We start from the raw sequence: 25,371 nt of genomic DNA, 5'->3' as shown, positions 1-25,371 counted from the left end.
GCCAAAAGCAAACTGTTTAAATGCAATTAGCTCTCATCGGGAAGTAAAATGACTCTAGTGTTTGGTGACTTGTTGGTTCCACTGAGTATGAGTCTTGGTAATGGAAAGACCTGTCACATCTTGAGCTCAGCACCCCCTCATTTCCCAGTGCAGTGCTCCCATGTTTTGCCCTCAAAGCACAAATGTAAGCTCACTGGATCCTGCAGCTCAGCCACTCCAATCCAGTTGACTGCTGAAGGCACAAGCGAGGCCTTTGTACGCCGTTTGCAGTAGAACCACCACTCCCTCTCCTGGTGAAAAGACAAAATGCAGATATCCGGCGTATTTAGGTTAATATTATTCTGTTGTGTTGCTGCTGGTGAAGTAAATAAGTGCTCAAGCTCCCACGATGCCTTAAAGAAAACAAACGCTACAGTAATATCACAGACCTGGTGATAGCAGGAGGCGATAATAATTATGAAAGTTGAACACACAAATAAAAGTTTGAAAAAAAAGATAGACTTTGTCCAATTTAGTATATTGCTGCTAAATTCATTTGCAAGTTACAGCAATGCAAACTACCATAAGAGGATTAAACATAACAGGATTATTTCTGATTCTACGTGTGCCTCATGATTCATAAGTAATTGCTTTACCCTTGTCCCACACTGTTAGCCAAAACGCACCTCAGAGTATAGACCAGGGATGCCAAACTCATTTTACATGGTGGACCTCATACAGCCCACTTTCAACCTGAATGGCAGAGACCGATGAAACTCCCCTTTCTGTCAGTGTAAAAAAGTTTAACTGCACATTTAATCCCTGAGATACCTTAATATAAAGAAAAGAAGTGCAATTTCCACAGCACGACTCAGTTTTTCTGTATGAATAAGAAATGCTACTCTACTAAATGAAAGCAATCTGTTTCCATGACTGTTTGGCTTTAATTGCAGGAAGTAAATATTTAAAACGGCAGAAGCTTATTGCCTGGATTGCCCTGTAATAATACAACAGAAAGATTTTTTTAATTCAGAGAAAATTCGGGATGGTTTCTGTTATTTAGTTGTTGATCTATTGGTTAATTACTTTGGTGTAGTTTGAAAGGCAATGGGGAGGTCCTTAGTAGCAGGAAAAGCTGTAAAACACATGAAAATATAGTTAAAAGTCCTCCTTTACATTTATCATAGCTGTTCAGTGGGAAATGTCCAATTTTGGGCCCTGGGCCTTATGTTTGACACACCTGGTATAGAGCTTTCCCAGAGGATCTGTGCTCTATGGCTCCTGCAGTAAGATAGTAAAAGCTCATTTGAATTTGCTTTGGGAAAGAAGACATTATTCTTTCAGTCACAGTTTAAAAAAAGAGGAAGACATTTAGAAGCTTTCACTTTCTTTAAATATGTATCTCCCTCTTGAGAACTGGGCTTCACTGCTGCAGGAAAATTGGCGTCACATGATTTGATTGTGAAAAATGAAGAGAAAGGTTAGTTTTGACACCCCTGTGGTAATCCATTTATAATGCAGAATTATAAATCATTTATCATCGCCCCCCTCTTCGGCAGTGTCCAATATGTCTGTGTGCCAGCCCACACCCAGAGTGCCTGTGGCATAGTTTATGTAAATAGAGCATGTAAACTGTCGCAAGGGTGCTGGAAACCTCCCTGTGAGATAAAAACTAGCCTAGCATAGCAGAAAAATCACTTACTGTTCCCCAGTGCATTTGTTTAAGTTCATGCTCTTTCAGTAACAGTGCTTCACACGTGCAGTGTTGATTAACGTGTTTTCAGTGAGGCCATTTTTGACATAATACATATAAGAATCACCAGCTTTTACACAGCTTGTTAGAAGAGAGCTAAATAACATACACACGCATACCACTTGATCCCCCCCCTTCAGTAGATTATTATCTCAGTGTGACACTAATTTATAATTTAGTTTAATTAATCAGTTTTTCCAAAATGCATTCTGGGATTCATCTGAAGAATTAAAAGCAGCCACCTGCAGACAGTTGGACAGAGAAACAGGCAAATAGTGGCAGAGGCATGTAGGCAGAGATCCACAGACAGACACGTGTTCCAGTCTGAGTCAGCTTCGGGCTGAGGATAAAAGGCTCGTCAAACACTGCAGACACGCCATGCCAAACACAGTGCGGGCCTCCTGATTCCCTTATCTTTTGCCTTAACCAGTGCAGACACCACCAGTGTAAAAGTATCAAGCATTATCTGTCAGTCAGCAGAGAACTGCCACTCAGTGTAATCATGAATTTAAGATGAAACATTTTCTGTGCTTAAATGAATGAGCGCTTGTCAACACCAGCACGCTGTGGATCCTGTATACTGCTGGATCTGATATCATCAGGACATAAACTGTTTAAAGCCTGAGATTACTTGATGGGCAAAAGGGATCATGATTTTTGAGAGCTTGTCATCCTTCAGAAGCTAAGTGCTCCGGCAATAAATTAGATTATATCGTTCCACAGTAAAAAAGTACTTTAGTGCATCTAATGTATGGCACTGAGAACCATTTCTTAGAGGGGAAAAGATGAAAAAAAGAGGAGAAGCTGACAAACACAGGACCTAATTGTAACAATAAAGTTATATAACTATCCTGAAATAACTGCAAATGCTAAACATGTCTCGATGTTAACAATCCAACATATGAATACTTCTTTTTTTATTTCAACTGAGCATGCTGGGTGATGGACATCAGTTTTAGTAGGATCAAGATTAGCAGTACTTATTCACTGGCTACTTTATTAGGCATATCATACAGGATAGATCCCCTTTTTGTCTTCAGAACTCTCTTAATTCTCTGTTCCACACATCCAACAAGGTAACATGGAAACATGACACAGAGATTTTGGTCTATATCTGTGTGATAGCATTGCACATTTATCTATTTATCTGCACATTCATGATGAGAATCTCTTGTTCCACCACATCCCAAAGTTGCTCAGTTGGATTGAGATCTAGTGATATTGGAGCCCAAACATGAGTGAACTCGCTGAACTGATGTTTAAGAAATCAGTTTGAGATGATTTGAACTTTGTGACATGGAGCATTATCGTGTTGGCAGCAGCCATGAGAACATGGGTACACTGTGGTCATGAAGGGTAACCTACACCACTAAATGCAGCTGTCTACCTAACAGTATAATGGGGCCAAAGTAAAATAACATCCACACCATGCCTTCCTATCAGCTCAAATCAGTGTGTCCATTCTCCTCTGACCTGTGGCATAAACAAGGCATTTTCACTCAGAAAACTGCTGCTCACTAGATATTTTGTTTTTCAGACTTTTTCCTGTAAACCCCAGAGATGGTTGTGTGAGAAAATCCCAGCAGATCAGCAGTTTCTAAAATACTCAGATCAGCCCCTCTAAAACCAACAACCACGCCACATTTAGAGTCACTTTAATGCTCTTTCTTCCTATTTCTGATGCTTCGTTTAAACTTCAGCAGGTCATCTTGATCATCTCTACATGCCTAAATGCATTCATTTGGTGCCATTTGTGTTTGTGTGATAAGATATTTGTGTTTATATACAGTTGTACAGTCAAACACGTGTACCTAGCATATTTTCCAGTGTGTGTTTCCTTCATTTAAGGCTAGAAAAGTATCATTAATAGTTTTTGATTGTAAAATGAAGTATCTCAAATAAAAAACCCCAAAGTTAAACAAAGTATGACAGCAGCCGAGAGCACAAAAAAAGCACAGCAAACAGAGAGCATAGTAACGTTTTTAATAATGATTTCTATACAAAAATTCCTTTGATACAGATAATTTCTGAGCAGATCAGAATTCCCTTCTCAGTATTAAAAATAAAAAATAAAAAATAAAAAAATTCAGCTTTTATAACATATAGACAGTGACTGGATGTTCCAGTTTGGAGTCCTTAATACATCTCTGCATTCCTTTTATTCCCTTTGTCTTATTAAACAGACTTCCTTTTTCAGTTTAGAGTCCTCTGAGTAAAATGCCCCCCTCTCTCAAACACACACCTACCTCTGTATATCTCAGTTTCCTTTCTCCTTTCAGAATGATTTTGCCGTCTTTATTTTACATTTCATAGTCCTTGAGATATGAAATCAGCTATCCCTGCAGATTAGTTCTTTGGATGTTTTCCACTCTACTTCTTTGCCGTGAATAATTTCCACTTCTTGCCAGAGGTTCTATTAGCACCCTGAATGTTGCTTCATTCAGTTCATTGGACTTTGATCCAAGACCACCTGCCCATTTCGAAAAACAAGGCAGGTGCAGGAGATCTTAGTGTCTTAATATTTGGTCAGTCTTGCCCCATTTTTAATACATTTGCAGTCTGTTTATTTCCTATACCTGAAATTTTAAAAACAAATAAGACACAACATATATATAGTTTGGTGTGCATAGATGTTTATAAAGTGCAAATAGTATTTGGTAAAAAAAAAAAAAAAGCAAAAAAAAAAAAAAAAAGCTTTATAATGTGAGCGCCCTTTTTGTTTAGGACTTAATCCAGAATATGTAAGTCCACCTCTGGAAACAGTTCACTTTCATCTACATTTCAAATGCCTCCACTCATATTCCTTTTCCCTTCAGCAGCTCGATAAAAATGTCTCAGTCACCCTGCAGGGGGCAGTGTTTCTGTTAAGCGTTTACTTTTCATCCACTACAAAGATTTCTTCAGGGATTTTCTCCTCTGAGTCAGAGCAATCTGACAGCTTGTCCAGGTACTCCATGCCATTGAAGCGCTCAGCAACACAATGGGCGGTGAGACGGGCCTCCGGGTCGTGGTCCCAGCAGTCCTCAATGGAGGCACACAACATCTGGATGCCCTGCATGAGGAGAACAGGCTCACAGTTAGTCAATATGATCGACTTTGGGGCAATGCAACTTAACTCAAACTGAAGCTATGAATGTGCATTTATGCATTTTCAGCTGTGTGTTTATCCATATGCACCTCTGTATCAGTACTTTTATAAAGGACTTTTGATGCATTTCTATTGGAGAAACTAGCATTGAGAGTTATTCTTTCTGAAGGACGATTTTGCAAGGAGAATAATATGCAATTCTTTGAACATAAATGCTGCAGCTGCTTCACCTTGTGTACAGCTTCACTTTAAAATATGGAGACACTAGGTGCCACCAGTAGCTAGACACAGAGCTCATTTTAATGTTGTAGATATCACAACAATCCTATTTAAAGAAGAGCAAAACAAAGCGAGAGACAGTGTGTGACAATGCGCTGTGGCAGCTTGAATGGATGAATCTTTTCATTGTGACATACATAGTAAAGCATAAATAAATAAGCTGTGCAGAAGGGAGACGGTTTTAAAGCCTCTTGCATTCTACTTTTATTTTCTACATAGCGAACTGCTGAGTACAGCAGCATGAATGTCCTCCAGGAGACACACTGAAAATGTGTGCAGTCATCTCCAAATCTAAACAACACTGTCTCGTTCTTTATGACAGTTTCCCTTTGTTTGGAACAACTATAAACACTTCTGATTTAAAACTTGGCTGCCAATGTGGAAAATAAAGTTTATTTATTTATTTTTTTTTTTGCATCTTAGAGAATTTATTGATCCCCTACTATGATTTATTCGTTAACATGGCCACTTTAAGTTTTCTTCGTAGGAAAAGAAACTATATTAACATTTTAAAATAATAAAAATTTAAAATGTGAAAGGGGCCACATTCATGAGTAGGCCATAGTTTGCATATACAGACTTTTAACCATGTAAACTTTGCAAACCCTAGTTTAAACACAGTGTGGATATTGCAAGGGACAGCCTGCGTCAGTAATGTTCTCACTATTGGAATTAGGTGAGGGTGAGCAGAGAATGGACACAGTGAATACATCACACCATTACCTGCACTGTTCTCACAGCAGTGTGAAGGATCTGGAATACTGAAGACTGTTTAAAGTAAGTGTTCCATTCTCATTTCTGTGTTTGGCCCGTAGTGATTAATCCCAAATAATCAATGTTATTTTTTTATATTTTAGGTTTTCTGTGCTTTGTTTTTAATATCAGCTGACAAATCTGTTAAAACACAGATTTTGTGGTTACAAATGAGGCATTTATAAATTTCATTTCTTACAGAGTGGTTGGTCCAGCTGTTGGGGATCTCAGGTCTTCCTCTGTCCCTGAGGACGCTGTCCTTCATGCTCTCTACACACGGGTGTTCTCTCAGGTTTCCAAACGGTGGCTCGTATGCTTTCACGTCTGCATGTGAACACACAGAAACAACAGGTGGGTTCAGAGAATTATACCTGTGCACAGCTCAAGCTGGTAAGTTTAGGCTTTTACACCTGCCGAGAGCAGGGCAAAACAACTTTGAAACAGATCACATCTGACAGATGAAGTTCTGTGGAATAGAGAGAAAGATCAGATGGAGGTGCCCCACAGCACACACATCAATAACACCTCTCAAAGGATTCACTGTGCGCTCTAAATTGAAACTGTAGGATGCAAACTTTAAATAGCACTGAAGCGGCACAAACAACTGAAGAACCCTAAGCTGTTGATAGAGGGGCCATGGGCGAGATTTTCTGAAGAGAAACACTATCGTCACATTTTTAGCCTTACTGTCGATGAGTTTAAAGAAACCTCAGCAACAATGCTCTGGCTTTGTGTCAGCTCTCTTACACAACAATTCCAGAGTGCTTGTCAAAGGCCACTTACCAGTTGTGTTTACTTAGGGCAAAATTTCAAAGCAGGTCTGCAGGAAACAGCCTGAGAGCTATGAGTCAACAGTTTCCGAAAAAAATATATCGTATGAATTCCAATTCCTCTTTGTTTGAAGTTTGGATTCCTCAGCCGCAACACTGAATTACACTGAAGTTAAAACCTAGCTCAAGCTAATTATCAGTCATTAAAAGATGGACTAGCAAAATTAACAGATTTTATAATGGATACAAAATCAGACTGAGAGAATAAAGTGAAAAAGAGATGCATATTAATAAACTATATAACAAAGTCACTGTGGAGTCTCTGACTGTGATCCCTGGCATACGTGGCAAATAGTTGTCAGAATTAAAACAGTTTCTACTTTTCTCACCTACAAAGACAGAGTCGTCGTTAAAAACAACGAACACATTTTACAATGCATCCTGGCTGTGTGAAAGTTACAATGTACTATTAAACAACAGTGGTAAATTCTTGTAAATACTCAGGAAGTTTCAAAAGAATAATTTTGAACAGGAACAAAAAACTGATGACCAGCAGCGATAACATGGGCAAGTATGGCTGCCCGTGAAACTGTCTGACGAGTGTTTATTCATGATGTGACTGCTGATAGAAGCAGCAGAATGAAGCGTATAGGGCTGCACTCTCTGCTTAGACTCAGAAAAATGTTGCAAAACTAAGCAGAGAGCAATTTGAGTTTAGATGGATAATGATCCAAAGCACACTGCAACAGTAACCCAAAGAATTTCTCAAGGAAAGAAACAGGATATTCCTCAAGGGTCAAGTCAGTCACCTGATCTCAACCCAATGGAGCATGCTTTTCAGTTACTGAAGACCAGACCTAATGCAGAAAGACCCACAAACAAGCAGTAACTGGAAGCGGCTGCAGTAAAGATGTAGCAGAGCATCTCAAGGGAGGAAACAGAGCATTTGGTGATATCCGTGTTCTCTAGACGTCAGTCAGTCATTGACTACAACGGCTCCAGTCAATGCAATATTTTTGTTAGACCCCTTGCATTAAAGCTAAAGGTCTGCACAGTTTGATGTAAAAACCACTGTGGGGGTGGCATGCAGAGGCAAAATGACAAATGCGCGTCACGGTTCCCTTATGGACCCAAATATACTGTGGCTATATTTCTGTCAGTGATACTGCAGCTGCTGTTTAATGTCACACAGCTGAAATACAGAACAATGGCTTTTACAGGCCAGTAAGAATCTAGCAGAACCACTTTAATTTATACTTCATTGTAGCAGAGGCATATTGTGGTATAAAAATATAGATATTTATACACACATACATATTTTCTAATAATAAAATAGAAAACAATCCCTGTAATTAACTGCTGGCTATTAAATCTGTCACTGGAAACACAGATTTCAAATGTACTGAATATAAAAAAAAAAAAAAAAAAAAGAGCACAATGCAGATTTGTCCTGCATCTTCTCATGTAAATCTCAGAGTTTACGTAACAGTGCAGAACAAAGCTGTGTCAGCTGTCGGCGGGTTCTGAGGTTGCCTCTTCAGTCATAAGGCCAACATGTTGTTGCTGAGACTGAGAATAAAACAATATTTTGTATGTAAATTATTATGAAAAAAAGGTAAGAAATATATAAAAGCTGTTTGTAGCTTTTTAAAATAAACTACTGGAACACATAATCCTCACATAAGCATGTTGTTTGTACTGTTTGATGATCGTGATGACGTTTTATTTCTTTTTAAACACGTTAAAAAGAAAAGATCGCAGGGAGTTATGCAACCTACAGAGAGGAATTGGAGGATTCTGGGACACAGACTACTGCAAAAAAAAAAAAAAGTTCTTTACAGTCTGGAACTCAACATTACTGCAAGCAAAGTACTTCTGGTTTGTTATTCAAGCTTAAACACAAACCCAGTCAACCATTTTTAAGAGAAAAGGAGACAGATGTTGTTTGTTTTGTTGTGACAGGTCCAGGGAGTGTATAACTGTGTTCTAGACAGCAAACCCACTTTGGAAAGTGTCAGCAAACATGCTCGTGTTCTCATCTCCAAACAATGCTTCTCGAGTATAGGACTTGTACTACTTCATAAACAAAGTGTGTATTCCAGGACAAACAGATTTGCCCAATCTGGCTCTAAAGGCAAAGATGTTTATTAAAGGTAAACTTTAAATTAAACTGCAGTGGCAGAAGAGGCTTCTGAAAGCACAATACAGTGCGAGTGAGGACTGCTGGGGTTTGCAAAAGTCACACATTGCACACTGACAAGATTTCCTCCAAAGCTATTTAACAACTTCAGCACAGTAACAATGAGGAACTTACACTATATGTCCGACAGCTGACATGTAGTGATGTGGATTTTGCAATGCTAGCACATATTTCCTCCTTAATGTCTATTTTCCAGCCCACTTGTCCGCCATGGCAGTCGAAAGTGTATGTGCATATGCAGCCAAGAGAAATGTAGTCATTTTTCTTTCCTACTGCAAACAAGGAAAAACTCTTGATGAATGGCATCGTTTTGAAGCTTTGTAATTTACATCCGTCACACTGCACTTTTGTTCTCGTAGATTGACCACCTGCTCCCCTACGCACATCCCAAACTCACCAGTCTTAGTTGGCATACTGAAATACTAACCTCACACAGGTCTGCTTAGAAATCAGTCAGCACAAGCATTTCACATTTTGTTTGATAGTCTTTCTCTGCTGCCCTTCCAAGTGAACAATTTTTTGTCTAATTATAGCTTAAATAAAATATAAACACTGAAAATAAGAAGAGAAATCCTGTCACCTAAACACATAAATAATACAGCAAAAGCGATCCAAACAGTTTCCCCATGTATTTGGAAATAAATTAGTAATGTGATCGCAACAACTGTGTCAGCTTCCCCAAGTCTGTCTGAGTCTGGAACAACAGCTTGACTAATCTACTCCCAGCCGCTGCTGGTTTTCATTAGTTTGCGGTGGCTCCAACACTTGTTTTCTGTTGTTAAACTCAAGCATTACAGATGTATGCATGAACATTACTCATTAGCAGAGCTTAATTTTAGGGCATATGGCACCGACTTGCCCTGGAAGCTTACCCTACCATTAACTGCAGCTGATACATTCCCTAACCATCGACTAACCCCATTAAGTAAAACCAAAAAAATATTTTAGCCCGCTTTGTATGCAGCTTCAGGGAACGTAAATTGGCTGCACGTATTTTGACCCTATTTCATCCTCAATCAAGTCTAAAATTTGTTCCTAAATGCGCGTTGTGGCAGCCCCCCCACCACACGCATTAGACCCTCCAGTTCTGAAGGGTTTGATGGTCTGACATCTGGAGAGCAGCTGCCCTAACCTTTCCTCCTCTCCAGTCAAGCTCAACCTCTCCCCTCAGGGAATGGAGGCATTTTTTTTCGTCTGCAGCTCCACATTCGACACCACTCCGCTATTATCCTCCTACTTTGCCCCACCCGCTCGAGGAACGCCCTCACAATCTTTCCAAGACCTAAATCTGGACCAGCTAAATTATACAGCAGAGGCATTTTAAGGAACAGACACTCAGATAAAAAGATCTGAGCCTGGAATCTGACTTTTCCTTCTCTTGGAGGTGTGCTGATCTCTCTGTTTCCCCCCTTGCTCTAACCCTTCCCTCAGTCTTGGAAGATAAAGAAGGTAAAGTGATGGTTTGTGCCTGGCCGGCTGGCTGTCGACAGACAGTTTTTTTCCTCTCGTCTGGCAGATCTCAGATCAGACCACGGCCTCAGGAGCCGTGACAGAGCAGCCCTGTGCCTGCCTGCAGTGATCAGACATCTTCCTTACATTCACACAGGCAGGTGGCATCAGAGACAAGAGAAAAAAAGCAGGACATCACCCTAGTCATTATACTGATGCCCTGGGATGTGTCACTCTGAATTTATGAGTGTGGGTTCACATCTGCTCATATTTTGTCTCAGGAAGGTAAGATCTCAGGGAGTCATAAGTGACTCACCGACCTCCAGGGAAAACGTGGCAACTTCATAGTAAAAAAACAGCAGCAGGAAAGCAAGCAACTCTTGAGTGTACTTTGTAAACACATCAGCTTTGCTCTCATGCTGCTCTGCTCCAGAATCAATACCAGATCTCAGCCAGCACACTATCTGCAAGGAGATTTTTAGCTGCCAGTAAGGGAAAACCAAATTACACCATCTCATTTGTGCAGCTTATTCTTTCCACCTTTCTCATTGTTTATCAAGGTGAGAGCTTAGCTTTGTTTGTACAGTGATTTAATCTCTGAACAGGAAAACGTCTCCTTCAGTTTCAGCCCTGATGAACTACAGACCTCACCCTTTTACACTTCTCCAAGAAATGCCAAGTCTGAAAAATGGGGACAGAGATATGTGAAACACAGGAAAATGTGAACTACCCGAGTGGCTTCTATCTTTAGTCTAGAGGTGGGACGGGAACCTTGCGCTTCCTTTCCCTAGTAAATTTACACTGGCCTGTCCTGTCTTGTCTGTGCCTGCATGAGTAAAGCTTCACGGCTGCCTATGGTGTGTTGCACTGCAGTGGGAGACTAATTAACTGCTGCCTCACCTACCTGTGTCTCAGAAGAAAGAGACTGAGAGAGACGGGAGGAAAAATGTAGCGTAACTGAGTTGAAAGTGCCAGATTTAGAAACAGGGAATGGTCGAGTGTATCTGGGCAGGACAAAAATGTGTTTTGGCATAACGTTTAATTCTGTATACAGTGTTTAGGTTAGCTAAACCTAAACTAATGCAAAGTAAGGGAATGAAGGACTTAATCTGACATGCATGTAACGATGGAGGGAAATGCAGGATAAACAAATGAAGATGTTGTTCGCGCAGATTTCCTGAAATCCCTCAAGAGGAAACCAAATGAAGCCAGAGTGAACCTGGATCTGTTTAGTGCATCTTTACTCATCTCTATATACTGCCTGTCCTGATCTCAAGAGACATTAACCACTAAATGTCCTAATATAAACCACACTTGCAAAGTTAAAATCTCTCTAAAAAAAAAACCCTGCGTCTTGGGACTGTGCTCTTTGCAAAGCAGGAAATACTCTGTTTTCTTTTCAAATGTGTACCCACAGGGCACCCATGTTGTTGCAGTTTGGAAGGAAAAGCAAGAGGAATTGTGGGTCACTTGCTCATGTTTTTGCTTCAGAGGACTCATGGGCAGAATAACTGCACGATACACTTCAAGGAAGCCCCCTGGGGAGGGAGGGGAGGGAGGTTAGTGGGGGCAAAACAGGAAAACTCAGAAGCAGAAGTGTTCATGCCCAAACCCGGCATTCAATCACTGCTGTGACACAATGGAGACAGGAGCAGCCTCAGAAACAAACAGGACCACAGAGACACAAAAGGAAGCAAAAACAAATAACCTTCTGTCGACATGAAATACTGCACTGTACTGGCTTCAGATAATCAACCACTTCTATTATTTGCACATACCTCGACCTTGTTTTGCTGCAGAGTGACAAACACGAGTAACGGTACATTAGTAAAGTGAAGGCTGATCCTTGAGGCTTCTACAAGATGGATTGTGGCTTTGACACTTTTAGATTTTCTTCCCACCATGACTAATGGGTCAACGAATGCTCACACATAAGTCCTGTCACACAGCTAATAAGTGAACTCACAGTGGAGTTGGTCACTTGGTGCTTGTATTGCTCAGAGGTCAAACAAGCTTTTACAGTATTTCTGAGGATATTTACACAGCCTCTAAAGGGAATTTCATCAATCAGTGCTTCTATTGGTTTCCTATACTTGCAGTGACCCGAGCTAATTTACCAACGAAATTGATGGTTATCTCCGCAAAGGTTAGAGGGAGTGTTAAACGTGTGTAGAGTACACTACGTTGATAGTCAGGAAGACAGAATATTGGGTTTAAAACAAGTACTGAGAAAACGTGACAGAAAATAACAAGTGAGATGTAAAGTGTCAAATAGTACGCTCACATTTAGTACATGAACAAGAGTGAAAAAGTTTTTTTTTTCCTCTAAAAGTTGAACTATTCTTAAGTAGCCTGTGTTTCAGGAACTAGATGCATAGCATAGACTCTTTCTTCTGCATTTCCTGTGTGATAAGGTTAAACCGACTCTGGCAAGAAACCAATGCTTTTTTCTCACCGACATCTTAAGTATTCCTCCCCAAACACACATTAAAGCTAAACTCTATTTACATAATCATTCACTGATGTTCTATATCATCAATAATTAATTTTACGCCTAAATCATCAGTTTATGTAAGGTTGTTTAATCTATTCAAAACATTTGGATAAAGCCAGTGGAGGCTTTTCATAACTCGTGTTCAGACTTCATTTTATTGACGGTGGGGAAAAAGTCATCTCTCCTTTCAAAAAAAAAAAAAGCAGGACAAGGAGCCATCATGTGCTACTGGATTACTGGAAGAGTCCTTTTTGACCAGGATATGTCCTTCAGCGTGCACAGTAAACAAATATGTACTGTTGCTTTCTTTCATCTGTGCAATATCACTAAAACTACAAACATCCTGTCTCAGAGTAATGGTAAAAAAATAAAAAACAGTTCATGCATTTTTAACTTCTAGGCTGGACTATGGTAATTCATCATTATCAGGCTGATCTAAAAGCTCCCTGATGCAGCAAGAGTAGACCATATTTCTTTCATATTAGCCTGTCTTCATTGGCTCTCTGTTTAATCCAGAATTAAATTTAAAATCCTTCTCCTCACATACTTCAATAATCAGTCCCTGTTACATCTTAAAGATCTCATACCATCATATTATCCTAATAGAGGACTTCACTCAGACTGCCGGCCTACGTGAGTTCTTAGGAAGTTTAAAAGTAGAACGGGAGGGAGAGCCTTCAGCTTTCAGGCCCCTTTCCTGTGGAGCCAGCTTCTAGTTGGAGCTATATCAAATGACCTTGAACCGTCCCTCAGTTAAGGTGCCATAGGCTCAGGCTGCTGGGGGGGGGTTCACATTATGCACACTGCACGTCCTCTCCACTCCCCACGTGTTTATGGATCATTGTGGCATGTTGCTATCGCTTCTTTTGTGCTGTGTTCCGTCTCCCTGCACACCCCCTTTTTGCTTTTCGTTTCCCTCCCTCAGCAACAAACAATAAACAACATTGGCATTTTTTTGGGAATTTTAACTGAAGCGATCGTTCTACAGCACAGCGTGTTAACTGATTAACATAGAGCATAGGACTTCATGATCTCACCTCCGACTGCACTACACCTTGAGATGATCTCCCACAGTACGAGAGCCATGGAATAAACATCGGCTTGTTTGAAAGACTCAATGTTTTCTAGGTTGATTCTGGACTCCAACACCTCGGGGGCCATGTACCTGGCAGTGCCCACCTGTGGAAATACAAATAGAGAGCGACACAGATTAATTATCGTCTTTGACCGTAGTTGCAAATGCACAATATTGTTATGCACGATTTAAATATAGAGGTACATCTAAGGGAAGGTGGCGAACCACTTTTTTTATCTGCTAAAACAGCAATCGTTTTGTTGAAAACGGCTCGTTAAACAGTAGCTGCATTAATCGAGTGACAGGTAGTGATTTTGTCCTGTGTGCTCTAAGAGATTATATCACATTTATCTACATGAGAAAAAAAGTTGATGTAGAAAATAATTAGAAAAAAAGGGCACGACTGAGCTCATCAAAACCTTGCTTGTCTTCACATAATTATCATCCTTGAAAATGTGTCCACTGGAGCTTCCTCCTAATGCATTAGGGGCATCACAATGCATTAGGTGTGCTGTGTGGCAAAGGGTGAGCCCTTTTCATAACAAGCCATTTTCATAACAGAGTGTAAATTGTCTCTGGCCTATTACGTCTTTGTAATGAGTCCATTAAGAATCAATCAAGCCTGTTTGTCTTGTGACTATGATAAAACAACAACAACCCAAGAGCACTTACAGCAGTATTTCTATCAGTATTATCCTTCTGGGGACAAGATGGAGTGAGTGCCATATATACACACAATGTCCTGAAGTTGTGAGGGTAAGAAAATGAAAGGTTTGATATATAGCTTGGCTCTTTTCAAAGTCTGACAAATATCCCAGAAGAATTATACGACAGGGCTTAGAGTGGTTTGTGTTTGGGGCACTGGCAAAGTTGATGATGTCTGAAGTGATTGACAGCCAAGTGAAAACAATCGATCGCCCAAAATTTAGTCTTAGGTAAGCCTTACCTGCCCACTGTTGGCCAGCTCATCCACAGACAGAGAGTTGTCCAGCCGAAGCGCAAGGCCAAAATCACACAGGCAGCAGGTCAAGTCATTTTTCACCAGTATGTTGGAGCTCTTAATGTCCCTGTGCGCGATAGGCACCTTGGAGCGACCGCAGGGGGTGCGGTCGCTGTGAAGGTGTGCCACTCCACGGGATAGCGAACCTCCGAGCAGCCACAGGTCATGCAAGCTGATAATATTATGAGTCAGGTACTCCTGGAGATTCCCTCGTGGATGATAAGCTGTGATCAGCCAGTACTGTCTCGGCTCCTTCCTCTCCTCTGCTGTCAGGAAGTGAAGCACATTCTCGTGCCTCAAATCCGCATCTGAGAAAATGTCCTTCTCGTTCTTCCAGGATGGATACTCCTCGTGTGAGAAAATTTTAATTGCTACAGTCTCAAAGCCCTGCTCCACGCTAACAGAGGAGCCCTGCTTCAGCTTGGCTTTGTAAACTTCTGCAAAGCGCCCTTTTCCAACCTGCACGTCCAGCTCGATGGGCAGCAGCTCAGTGTTGTGATTGAGGCTGTTGGCGTGCGTGGAGCTGCTGTCTTCTTCTATAATGACGAGTGGGTCGATTTCCAGCAGAGAATCTTTCTTGTGTCCGCAGTGGCCACTGCGCTGGCAGCACACACGGTAAAAGTAGAAGAAAGTGATGACCACGGTAGCCATAACCAGGAGAGGCACCAGGCTTACTAAGATAACAGCCATCACCTGTGGTTCCGTGGGCCCTAAAGGTCAAAGAATCAGCACGTGTTAATGAAGATAGTGTGAGGTTAAGATGCAGAACAGACAACCAGTTTAAAAGTCACTTTAAATCTGTGAGAGTAGTAACTGCGTTTCTTTTTTTTCTTTTTTAAACTACAACACCCACAATATGAAGACATAAAACACTAAATTACTTTGTGGCAGATTGTATCAGCACTTAGCTACAAGTAAAGTAATCAGAAGACAAGAGAAACCCGACGCTTCTTTGAGGAATGTTTATCAGGATCAGAGCTAAAGTTAGATTCTCAGCCACAAATGTAAACTGCTCCAAACCCTGACCCAGTCAAGCACGATCTCATGTCTGATTCTTATAATTTGGGAGGTGGTGTGTCTGGTAGCTGCTTTGGTTTTGGCAAACAGTGAGACTTTATGCTTGTGCTGTGTTTATAGTCCAGTTTTTAAAGCTGCAGCAATAGAAGAAGATCTATAAAAAGTAGATCACCAGACATAAAACACTAAACAAGAAAACCTCAAATGGTCCCCAGTATGAAGCGCTCTAAATTTAGTCATTTATAAGTTGTGTTGCTAAAGCAAATGCCACACTTTATTTAGCTGTCTAGCTTACATTTGAGTTGCATAACACGTGTAGGCAAGAGTATCACGTGTGCATTATTTTTCAAGAAATACCTGGCAAACAATTTTAGGAGCAAGTGTAAATGCGCGGAGCAGAGTCAGGCATCTAACCGACAGCCGAGTTGAGCCCTCGACTTCTCTCTAATTTTTTTTTTTTTCTGAACAGGAAACCACATGTCTGAAATCCTCTACAGGGCCTCAGACAGACTGTTTGTTTTGATTTTTGTGGAGTGAGAAGCTATTTCTCACAACAAACCTGTCACTGTGCCTCCAAACTCCTCCGGGCTTTAGACAAAATCCTTACTTGTTGTGTGAATTATTGAAAGTGTAGAAGTAATGTTACATTTAAGGTCTGGAGATGCTGTGAAAAACCGTCTTATTGAGAATTATCTTTAAGTTCAAAGTGTGAAATACTGCATACACAAGGGTAGAATCTTTAGAGGGAAAAAGGCTTTAAGAAATACTCTTGCTGGTGGGAAGTAGATCCATACTACTCACATACCTGCCTGTTAAATATGATGCTTCAGATATGCTTAGCTTAGCATAACATAACGACTGGAAACCATCGAAAACAGTGGTACCTACCATCTTAAATAAAGCTTTAAAGTTGTACTTGTTTATTTGTTTACACACCATTCAGTCACAGCATTAAACCCACTGACAGGTGAAGTGAATAACATTGATCATCTTGTTACGTCTTGTTCGATTCTGGCATTCACATGGGTGTTACTCTGACAAACCACCCGCTCACATTCAATATAACAACTGACGTACCTTGTTTTCACTCAAGCTAGGTCTCATTTCGTAACATTGCTGTTCCCAGTAGGCTTTGTTAATGTGTTTCTGATAATAGGGTGGGAAATACCATTAGCTTGCTTCTCAAGGCAGCTGTATACCAGTATGAAGAGAGGGAAAACTGCAAGCAAAAGCTGAATCGTTAAATGGTGCTTTGTTCAACAGGTTCAACTGGTTCAAATTGGCATTATTGCCCTGTTGTTCAAGCTCATCTGCAGTGCCTTTACTACAGAACTTATCCACTTTAGTCACTGAGAACTTCCAGAGAGCACACAGACATTCCCAACAGTGAGAAAATATGTTTCCATGACGTGCTTTGCTCCGCGCAGATGCTTTCAATTTGGCTTTCGGTGCAGAGCCAGGTCTCGGAAATGTACCTTAGTGTTATTACTGCCGGGACACCGTAGTCAAAATACATCTTATTCCAGGGCCAATGTTGTAACTGGAGTCTAGAAGCCAGTGTCTACATGATCTCCTAAAGCTGTTTGCAATTATGCATCTGGAGAGCATCCCAGTGCACACATGTTGGCACTCATGCACGACAAACTGATAAAAAATTCTGACGTTATCATGTTATCCTCACAAATGAAAGAATAAATACTTCCACTTCTAAGATGTTAAATGAATCTTCCTCCACTTTAAAAAGAAATGAAAGATAGAGGGAGTAAAACTTCAAAATCATATCAAATAACTGGTGTGCAATATGTAAGGTATGACTCTCCCAGTGATGAACTCTGAAAACTATTTCCAGGCAGGGGTGTAACACAGAACTCTGAGCCCCACTCAAAAGCACTCTCTGCAGGAACCCTTCCTTTCTCATATCGCTCATCCATCATTGTGTGTGTGTGTTTTTTTAAATAGATAATTGAGCCAACAACTTTACAAGAACCTGTAGGGGTCCTTAGAGTACCACTTACGTCCATAACGCTGCACATGTTAAAATGGACACACACTTCTTAGCGTGCTGTCGTCTACAATAACTTGAACATCTAGAATTGAATGTTCATGATTCTAATGTCATAAAGACATTTGAAATACCAACCCTATAGTCTTCTAACACTTACATTAAGAAAATGCCGAGACTACTATGCTGCTTAATAAAGACCGTTGTATTACGAACATGTTTTTTCCACCCCACCCCAAAGAAAATGTTTTCTTAACATCCTGTGTAATTATAAGAAATCTCTCTTCATCCTCCCCCCCTGCTCTCTTCACTTCCTCTATCACATCTTCTTCCTCACTATCTGCCACACAGACTTCTAGAAGAATGATGCGTGCAGGATTGATATGAGCCTCTAAACCTGCTCACAGCCAAACACCGTTTTCAGCCTGTGCGGTGCTAAGGGCACATCAGGCGTCAAACCAGGTCATCAGGGCACACCAAAATAACTTGAAGCTTATTTGTGTTTACAAAACCAACACTATAATTACACTATAATAACACTATATTACAATAATATGAGTCATAGTGATTTTCTTGTCTTGTTCCTTTGATGTTATCAAAGACAAACAGAGATGTCATGTGGTTACTCTCGGCTGCTCCCTTGTCACAGTGGGTCGCTGTTTAATTTGGCAGAGTGTTTGCAGTGGATTCCTAATGCAATCCCACAAGGGATGTTTTATTGGCTGGAATTTAAACAGAGACATTTGGCTTGCAAAACTAATGCGTAAACCACTACTCTAAGGAGCAAACACCATGCATGACATAATAATGTTTACACTGTTTGTCGATGTGCTGCCTGACACTGTTTCATTATAACTAGCAAAATAAGTTTGTTTTTTTCCCCTTGTGTCGCATCATTTGAAAATGAACCTGCTGCTGCTCAATCGCTCTGGCTCTTTCTGTAATTCAAGGCCGTGGGTTTCATGGTGTTAAGCTGTGCTAGGTCTTTTTGGTAGCTATATTGTCACTTAACAGCTGCTGAGAGCTAAACTTTTCTCAACTGGTTAGTTGTGCTCTACTCTCCTTTCTTTTTAAAATAATTTTTTGTAACAGCTGTCTTCCCTCGGTTTGCTTATTTGACCCTCACCTTTCTTGCTATCGATCCTTTGATTTTTGCTTTCTTGGTGAAAAACGTGACTCAGTGCACATTATCACCTAGTTAGAGTAAAAATTAACTGTGGTGCAGAATTAAGTTCAGAGCATTTTTCCTCACTTCTGACGAATAAAAGGGGCATCAGAGAGCCTCCGTGTTTATTCGAAATCAAAGTTCAGACACCCACCGAAATGTAGTTATGACACCAATTACTTAGACATATAATGTCCCTGTTTCCAGCTGCAGCTCTGAAGAGGCTTTAGCCTGCTTTAGTTAATTGTTTGGGTTTTACAGCTTGCAATTTGACCATTTTGGCTTAATTTCACTCTTATCAAACCAATTTCCATTCAGAGTGCTCAGCTATATTCAAAAGGCTCTAAAAATCTACTGCATGGGCTTATGTACCAGTGTTGCTAGACTGACAAATTTGCAGCTATTTGTTGCGCATAGTTTAGCATTTAACAATAAAAGATTCAAATATAGCAAAAACAAGTTAAATATTAATAGTGAACTGTCTTCTACCACATTTATTTCATACATTTTGAAAAATTGCCAATTTAACTTACTTGGGTCAAAAAAGACGCGCTCATTGCATTCATCCTCAGAGCACGAACAGATGAAGAACTTTGAGCCCATGCCACTCAGCTCTTTCATTTCACACTCGCTGTTGTTGTAGTCCTTTAAGACTAAGCCGTACAGTTTTTCAGCTGGGTTGTGGCACACTGTATCAAAGGTGACGTTGCCATCTTTCTTCCTCCTGAGAAAGAGAAGACGGATAAACACTTTTTACTAGTCAAGTTTGAGTTCGGGTATTCACTACCTGCTTTTCAAAGATTTGTAACAAAGAGATGATGGCAGGCCTACGCTATTGTGCGAAAGTCTCAAGTCACCCCTGATTTCTTTGTATTTTGCTAGGAAAATGCTAAACAGCTTCAGCGATTTATTGAAATGTGGAGGCCAATCCATGACTGATAGTGTTCCATTGTGCGTTTTTCTGTCGGTATGTTTTTACTGCATCAAATTAGACAAGATCTTCTACTCACTAGCTGAAACACAGCCCCACACCATGATGGCACCTCCACTGTTTTACAGATGGCTTTAGACACTCACTGTTGTACCTCTCTCCTGACCTTCTCCTTACATATTGACAACAATTTCAAACAAAAATGTCAAATTTTGATTTATCTCTCCAGAAGACACGAAAGGCTTCTTTGCAGCGGTCCTTCCACTGAGACCATTTCTTTGCCTCTGATGATGCCCACATCTTTCCAGTTGCACAGCAGGTCATTACAGGATCTTTTCCTATCTCTTAAGAACGTAACTTTTAGATACTGTTCATCTAAATCTAGCTTTTGGCCTGTCACTTCTAATTTTATCCACCATGTGCTCAGTTTCCTCAATTTTTTTATTTTTACAGACACACTGCTCAACATGCTGCGATTGGTCAAGCTTTCAGCTGACATCTCTTTTTAGAAATCACTTGATGGTGCAAAAATATTATTTTATTCCTGTCAAACTGTGTTATGTTTGGTGTTTTTCTTACATTTGGTTAAAGGAAAGAAAACAAATTGTATGTTTGTCGACTGCTAGTACTACAAAGTACTTTCTCCTTGCTCTCTGCTCCCTTTCAGGGTTGCTACAGTGGATCATCAGCCTCCATCTCAACCTATCTTCTTCTGCTACCCCAACCCTCTGCAAGTCCTCCTTTACTACATAAATCTTATCTACAGTCTTCCTGTTTTCCTCCTGCCTGGCAGATCCACATTGAAGACCTTTTTCCTCAATATACCCGCTCTCTGTTCTCTGCACACGTCGAAACAATCTAAACCTTGCCTTTGAAACCACTCGACCCGAGCTGTCCTCTAATGTACTCAATTCTAATTTTATCCGTCGTGGTCACACCCATGGAAAGTCTTAACATCATCAGCTTGGCCTCCTGTCTTTTAGTCAGTGCCACCATCTATAAACCATACATATGCCAGGTCTCATATATAAACCAGTCTTTTCACTCTTGCTGCTACCCTTGTGTCACAAATCATCCCTAATACATGTCTCCACCTACTCTATCAAACCTGCACTCTCTTCTTCACTTGTCTTGTGCACTGTCTATTGCTTTAGATGGTTGAGGTATTTAAACTCATATTTCCTTGCATTTTTTTTACCTTGCACTCATGTAAAAGTTCTTATGTATAGACACAACACCGGTTCATCCCTTTCTGTTAGGCGCCTTTTTTGTGCTTGATTGATTTATAGATAAGTGTTAAATGACTTAAACAACAACCCAAGCACAAAATAAAATCCTCTGAAAATGTTCAGGCACAAGCACTGAACTGAAGATCAATGAAAAGCAGCTTATGTCCAAAGAAAAGCTCTGTAAGTCTGGAGAACTACTACTCAGGAACACTTGAGTATAACAAAGTTTGGCTTCTTGGAAGCAACATATACAGAAATGAGAGGTGGATCAAGACTTTTGCACAGCCTTAATAATTAGGTACATAATGCAATGACAAACTTGTAGCTGTAAATGGCAATATTTTTATGTAATATACAATATACACACACACAAATGACTAAAACATTGAATTCAAAGTTCTAAGGATGGAGACTTAAATACAAACAACAGAAGAAAAAAATAAAAACTTGGCTCTGTACAAATCAGCATATTTACATTTGGAATTCCTGCTGAGCAGTGCTACCTGGGCGGTTATGAGAGACATTTTAAAGAGGTGCTGCTGTCCACGTGCCATTAGCTTTCTGCTAACCTCAGCTCATAACAAGCCCACTACACTGCGAGTATAATGAGAAACAGCAGCACTGCTTTAAGCTTTTAACACCAATACAAATCTGCTTCCTACTGCTTCTCACAATCAGAGTCAGATTTGATGCTGACGGGTGGTTAGGCGATCACGAGCTGTCATAATCGGGCCGGCTTTTTGGGCAAAATGCTGACGGAGAAAGTGAAAAAAGCAAAAGGTCACACAATGAAGGAGATTTTAGAGCTTCAGGAAGGAAACGACGGCTGATTTGATGAATAAATAAGTAGCCATTGTTCCCCTTATTTCCTAACTTCGCTTTGTGTTTGCATGAAGAGGCGTATAAATATAAAAGGCACAATAAACGTCAGAAAGTAAAGAACGAAACAAAGAAAAGCTCTTGAGTCTCTTTGCTATAGTTTAATGGTAAAATGGTAAATGGCCTGTATTTATATATAGCGCTTTTACTAGTCCCTAAGAACCCCAAAGGGCTTTACATATCCAGTCATCCACCCATTCACACACTGGTGATGGCAAGCTACATTGTAGCCACAGCCACCCTGGGGCGCACTGACAGAGGCGAGGCTGCCGGACACTGGCGCCACCGGGCCCTCTGACCACCACCAGTAGGCAACGGGTGAAGTGTCTTGCCCAAGGACACAACGACCGAGACTGTCCAAGCCGGGGCTCGAACCTGCAACCTTCTGATTACATGGCGAACGCCCAACTCTTGAGCCACGATCGCCCCGATAATTGTTCATTTACATCCTGAATCATTGCATTAGAATCACAAGGCAGGAAGTTCAGTGGACACTTACCAAATACTGACACACACGTCTTCTTCTTGGGGGCAAATAGATGTAATGCCACACTCCACCTTACAGTTCCCTTTACCCGAGCAGTTAGTTGGCTGTATATCACAAAACTTGCACAGCTTATGTATCTTCATTATAGAGGCCTCTGGAAAAAAAAGAGGAAGTGAAAGAGGTAAGACTAAGTTGTGAATTTCATTTCAACAGCCTTAAAAACCTGAAAAACCTGAAATTTAATCAAAGGACGGAGGTATTTTGGAATTTGTCAGTGTGCAGAAGCTGATATTCCACATAACCACAGGAATATCCAAACAATTTCATACTACAGGGATGGACACATTTTCCTCCCCCTGTGGGAGCTTAACAAAGCAGAGCAGTGGCATCCACCTCCTTTGGACTTGTTCAGACCTGTATCAGTGAGAGACACAGGATTGTGTGAGGAGTGCCTGTGGGTTTGATAATCATCTAAGGAGACAAATGCCAGACAGGCAAGAACAACAAACAGAGGAAACACGGATGAATTTTCTTGCTGAGGGTCTCTAATTTGTCAGCCCGATGAGTCGGCTCCCCATGAAGTAAGGTGTTGTGCCAACACCGCTGATGATTTGTTGATGGAAAAAGAAAGGGGGAAAAAAACGAGGTTATGCATCAGTCTGTGAAGAACAGGAGCGAGAAAGAATTTTATTTCCACAAACAGTCCTAGGATGCAGTTCTGTAATTTATCCTTGCATTGAGGGACGTGATGACAAAAACCCCACCAAAATAAAATCAGAGACAGAAAGGTGAAGAATCTCTTCTCTAGTTTTTAAAAGGAGTTCTGGCTACTACACAAAATTATGAGCGAAAAGAGGATGTTGTGGCTTTAAGATGTGGAAACAGTTTGTAAAGGGGACATTTCAGATTTACTAGGATTAATAAGGAGAATGATTAAAAAGAAGAAACAATCACGATGTCTGGCAGGATTGAGATGCATGCATTGCATGTGTTACGCAGAGTGGAAACACGTGACTTTGCTGGTTCAGTTAAACCACCTAACCACAGTTCATCTGTATGCTGACTTCACGTGTACAGGAAGTTGAACCTGCTGTTTTCATCAGAGAATTCAACTCATGAACAAACCAAGAGGGAAAACACCGCTTCTGGTACACTGATGTACCTGAAGTTGGTCGATGTCTCAAAATGGCACCGCTGAGGGTTTATCATATGACCAAATAGTAAATAAGTTTTAGAAGGGGAAGTGTAAGTGAAAGCGTGCTTCTTGACATGGTCAGCAAAAAAAAAAAAAAAAAGTATGCTTTGGGCTACACACAAGCTTACGAGAAAGGTGCTCTCTGTCAGTGTGTGTGTGCTCTTAACCTGGCACAAGGATTCTACTATGTCTGTTCCCCCAACACCCAGGCTGCAGGGTGGGGTCAGCAACAGACACGCTGTACAACATGCACCCTGGAAGTGCAGCAAAATTAGATCACTGCCACCGGATGGCTGCGCCTGACAATCAGCAGCAGATGAGGCACTTTCACAAGACCTTATCAGGAAATCGTTGGCTTTTTTTGTTTTGTTTTTGCTTTCAGGGCTTGTCTGCACTGAGAGAGGCCTTCACAAATAAAAAAACAAAACAAACATGAAAATATCACACCTGAACTCCAGACTAAACTACGCCACAGAGCAATTTTAAAAGTCTGCCCAGCGGGCTGGTGAGGTGTTTTGAAGTAAATCAGCACTGAGGGGATAGTCCATGCCTGAGTGCTGTAGGAAGGTGGCTGAGCCTGAGTAATTATATCATTAGAGCAACTCCTCTGAAAGAGCATGTCATTTTAACCCAGGAGGAGGCGGGCAAAGGAAGGGATGAATGGTAGTAATTGTCACCCAGGGCTACATATAATTGCAGAGAGGTGGGGGGAAGGATTAGGAGCAGCCAAAGCCACTTGGTGCCGCTGGGACTGAGTCTGAGACAGATGAAGGTAAAACACTGTCTTCCTTAAGGGGGGCCGTTAGACCTGTTAGCACTGTGGCTACACATCAAAGATGCAGATAACCAAAGGAGGCTGGTGACTTACAGCAGGTGATGTCTTCCCAAAGCTATCGCATTCGCACTGATGAAAGTTGCGACAGAGAGACTCACGGAGTCAAGTGAAGCTAATTTACATTTGAGACCACATTAGCAAGTAAAGTGTCCTGAATAAACAAGGCTTCGCACCTGGGTATTTTCTTTTTACGTAGTTTTAGCTAAAAGCTAAAGAAACACCTGTCTGGAAAAAAAAAGCAATTACAGTATCATATTTTTGCCCAATAAATAAATAAGGGAAATCAATTGTCACTTTGTATCACTCCGCTTCTTAGTCCGCTGAAATAAGTTCCGAAGCTTTGACTACTTTTCTGAGAGTTTAAAGTTCAACTCACCCGCCTCCTCGAGCAGACTACTACCAAAGAGTATCATTCCACACCAAAAAGCGGAAAACCGAAGTAGCTCCATTTAGACTGTGCGCTGCCCTCTTTCTCATTAATTTGCCGAAGCCTTGACAGCGGGTTAATATCCAGTCTCCGCGGACTTTCTTCGGCCCGCCTGTTGCTCCCTTTTAAACGCCTTCACGGCTCCGGGAAGACGAAGGAAAAGAAGCAGATTGGGTAAACACAAGGCAGGACTTACCCTATATGACTCACAGTATGTGCGCATTTCATGAAACAGGAAATCTTCAGAAGGGGTTGGACAGGTTTTTTTCTCTTCTTCTCGTATTCTTTTTTTTTTTTCTTCTTGGTCAGGCTCATGCGGCTCTGAAGCATGTCATTAAGAGGCTGAAAACCAGCAGAGCAAGAC

At 40.9% G+C, this 25,371-nt stretch overlaps 1 protein-coding gene across 1 annotated transcript; it reads right to left on the bottom strand.

Moving 5' to 3' along the window:
• Positions 1–3,696: 3,696 nt before the first annotated feature.
• LOC102293387 (TGF-beta receptor type-2) lies at positions 3,697–25,241 on the bottom strand. The gene is made up of 7 exons (XM_005927659.3): positions 24,957–25,241; positions 22,563–22,704; positions 19,558–19,748; positions 14,787–15,550; positions 13,803–13,944; positions 6,052–6,176; positions 3,697–4,784 (listed from the first exon to the last, which is right to left on the bottom strand). The coding sequence occupies exons 1-7, from the start codon at positions 25,027–25,029 to the stop codon at positions 4,605–4,607; spliced, it is 1,617 nt and encodes a 538-aa protein (XP_005927721.1). The 5' UTR covers positions 25,030–25,241; the 3' UTR covers positions 3,697–4,604.
• Positions 25,242–25,371: the final 130 nt, after the last annotated feature.

The sequence above is a fragment of the Haplochromis burtoni genome, unplaced genomic scaffold (genome assembly GCF_018398535.1).
Source record: "Haplochromis burtoni strain Fernald_Lab_line unplaced genomic scaffold, NCSU_Asbu1 Contig_90, whole genome shotgun sequence".
NCBI classification, from domain to species: domain Eukaryota; kingdom Metazoa; phylum Chordata; class Actinopteri; order Cichliformes; family Cichlidae; genus Haplochromis; species Haplochromis burtoni.
Note: the sequence above shows the minus strand (reverse complement) of the source record. Positions and strands in the feature narration are given on the sequence as shown.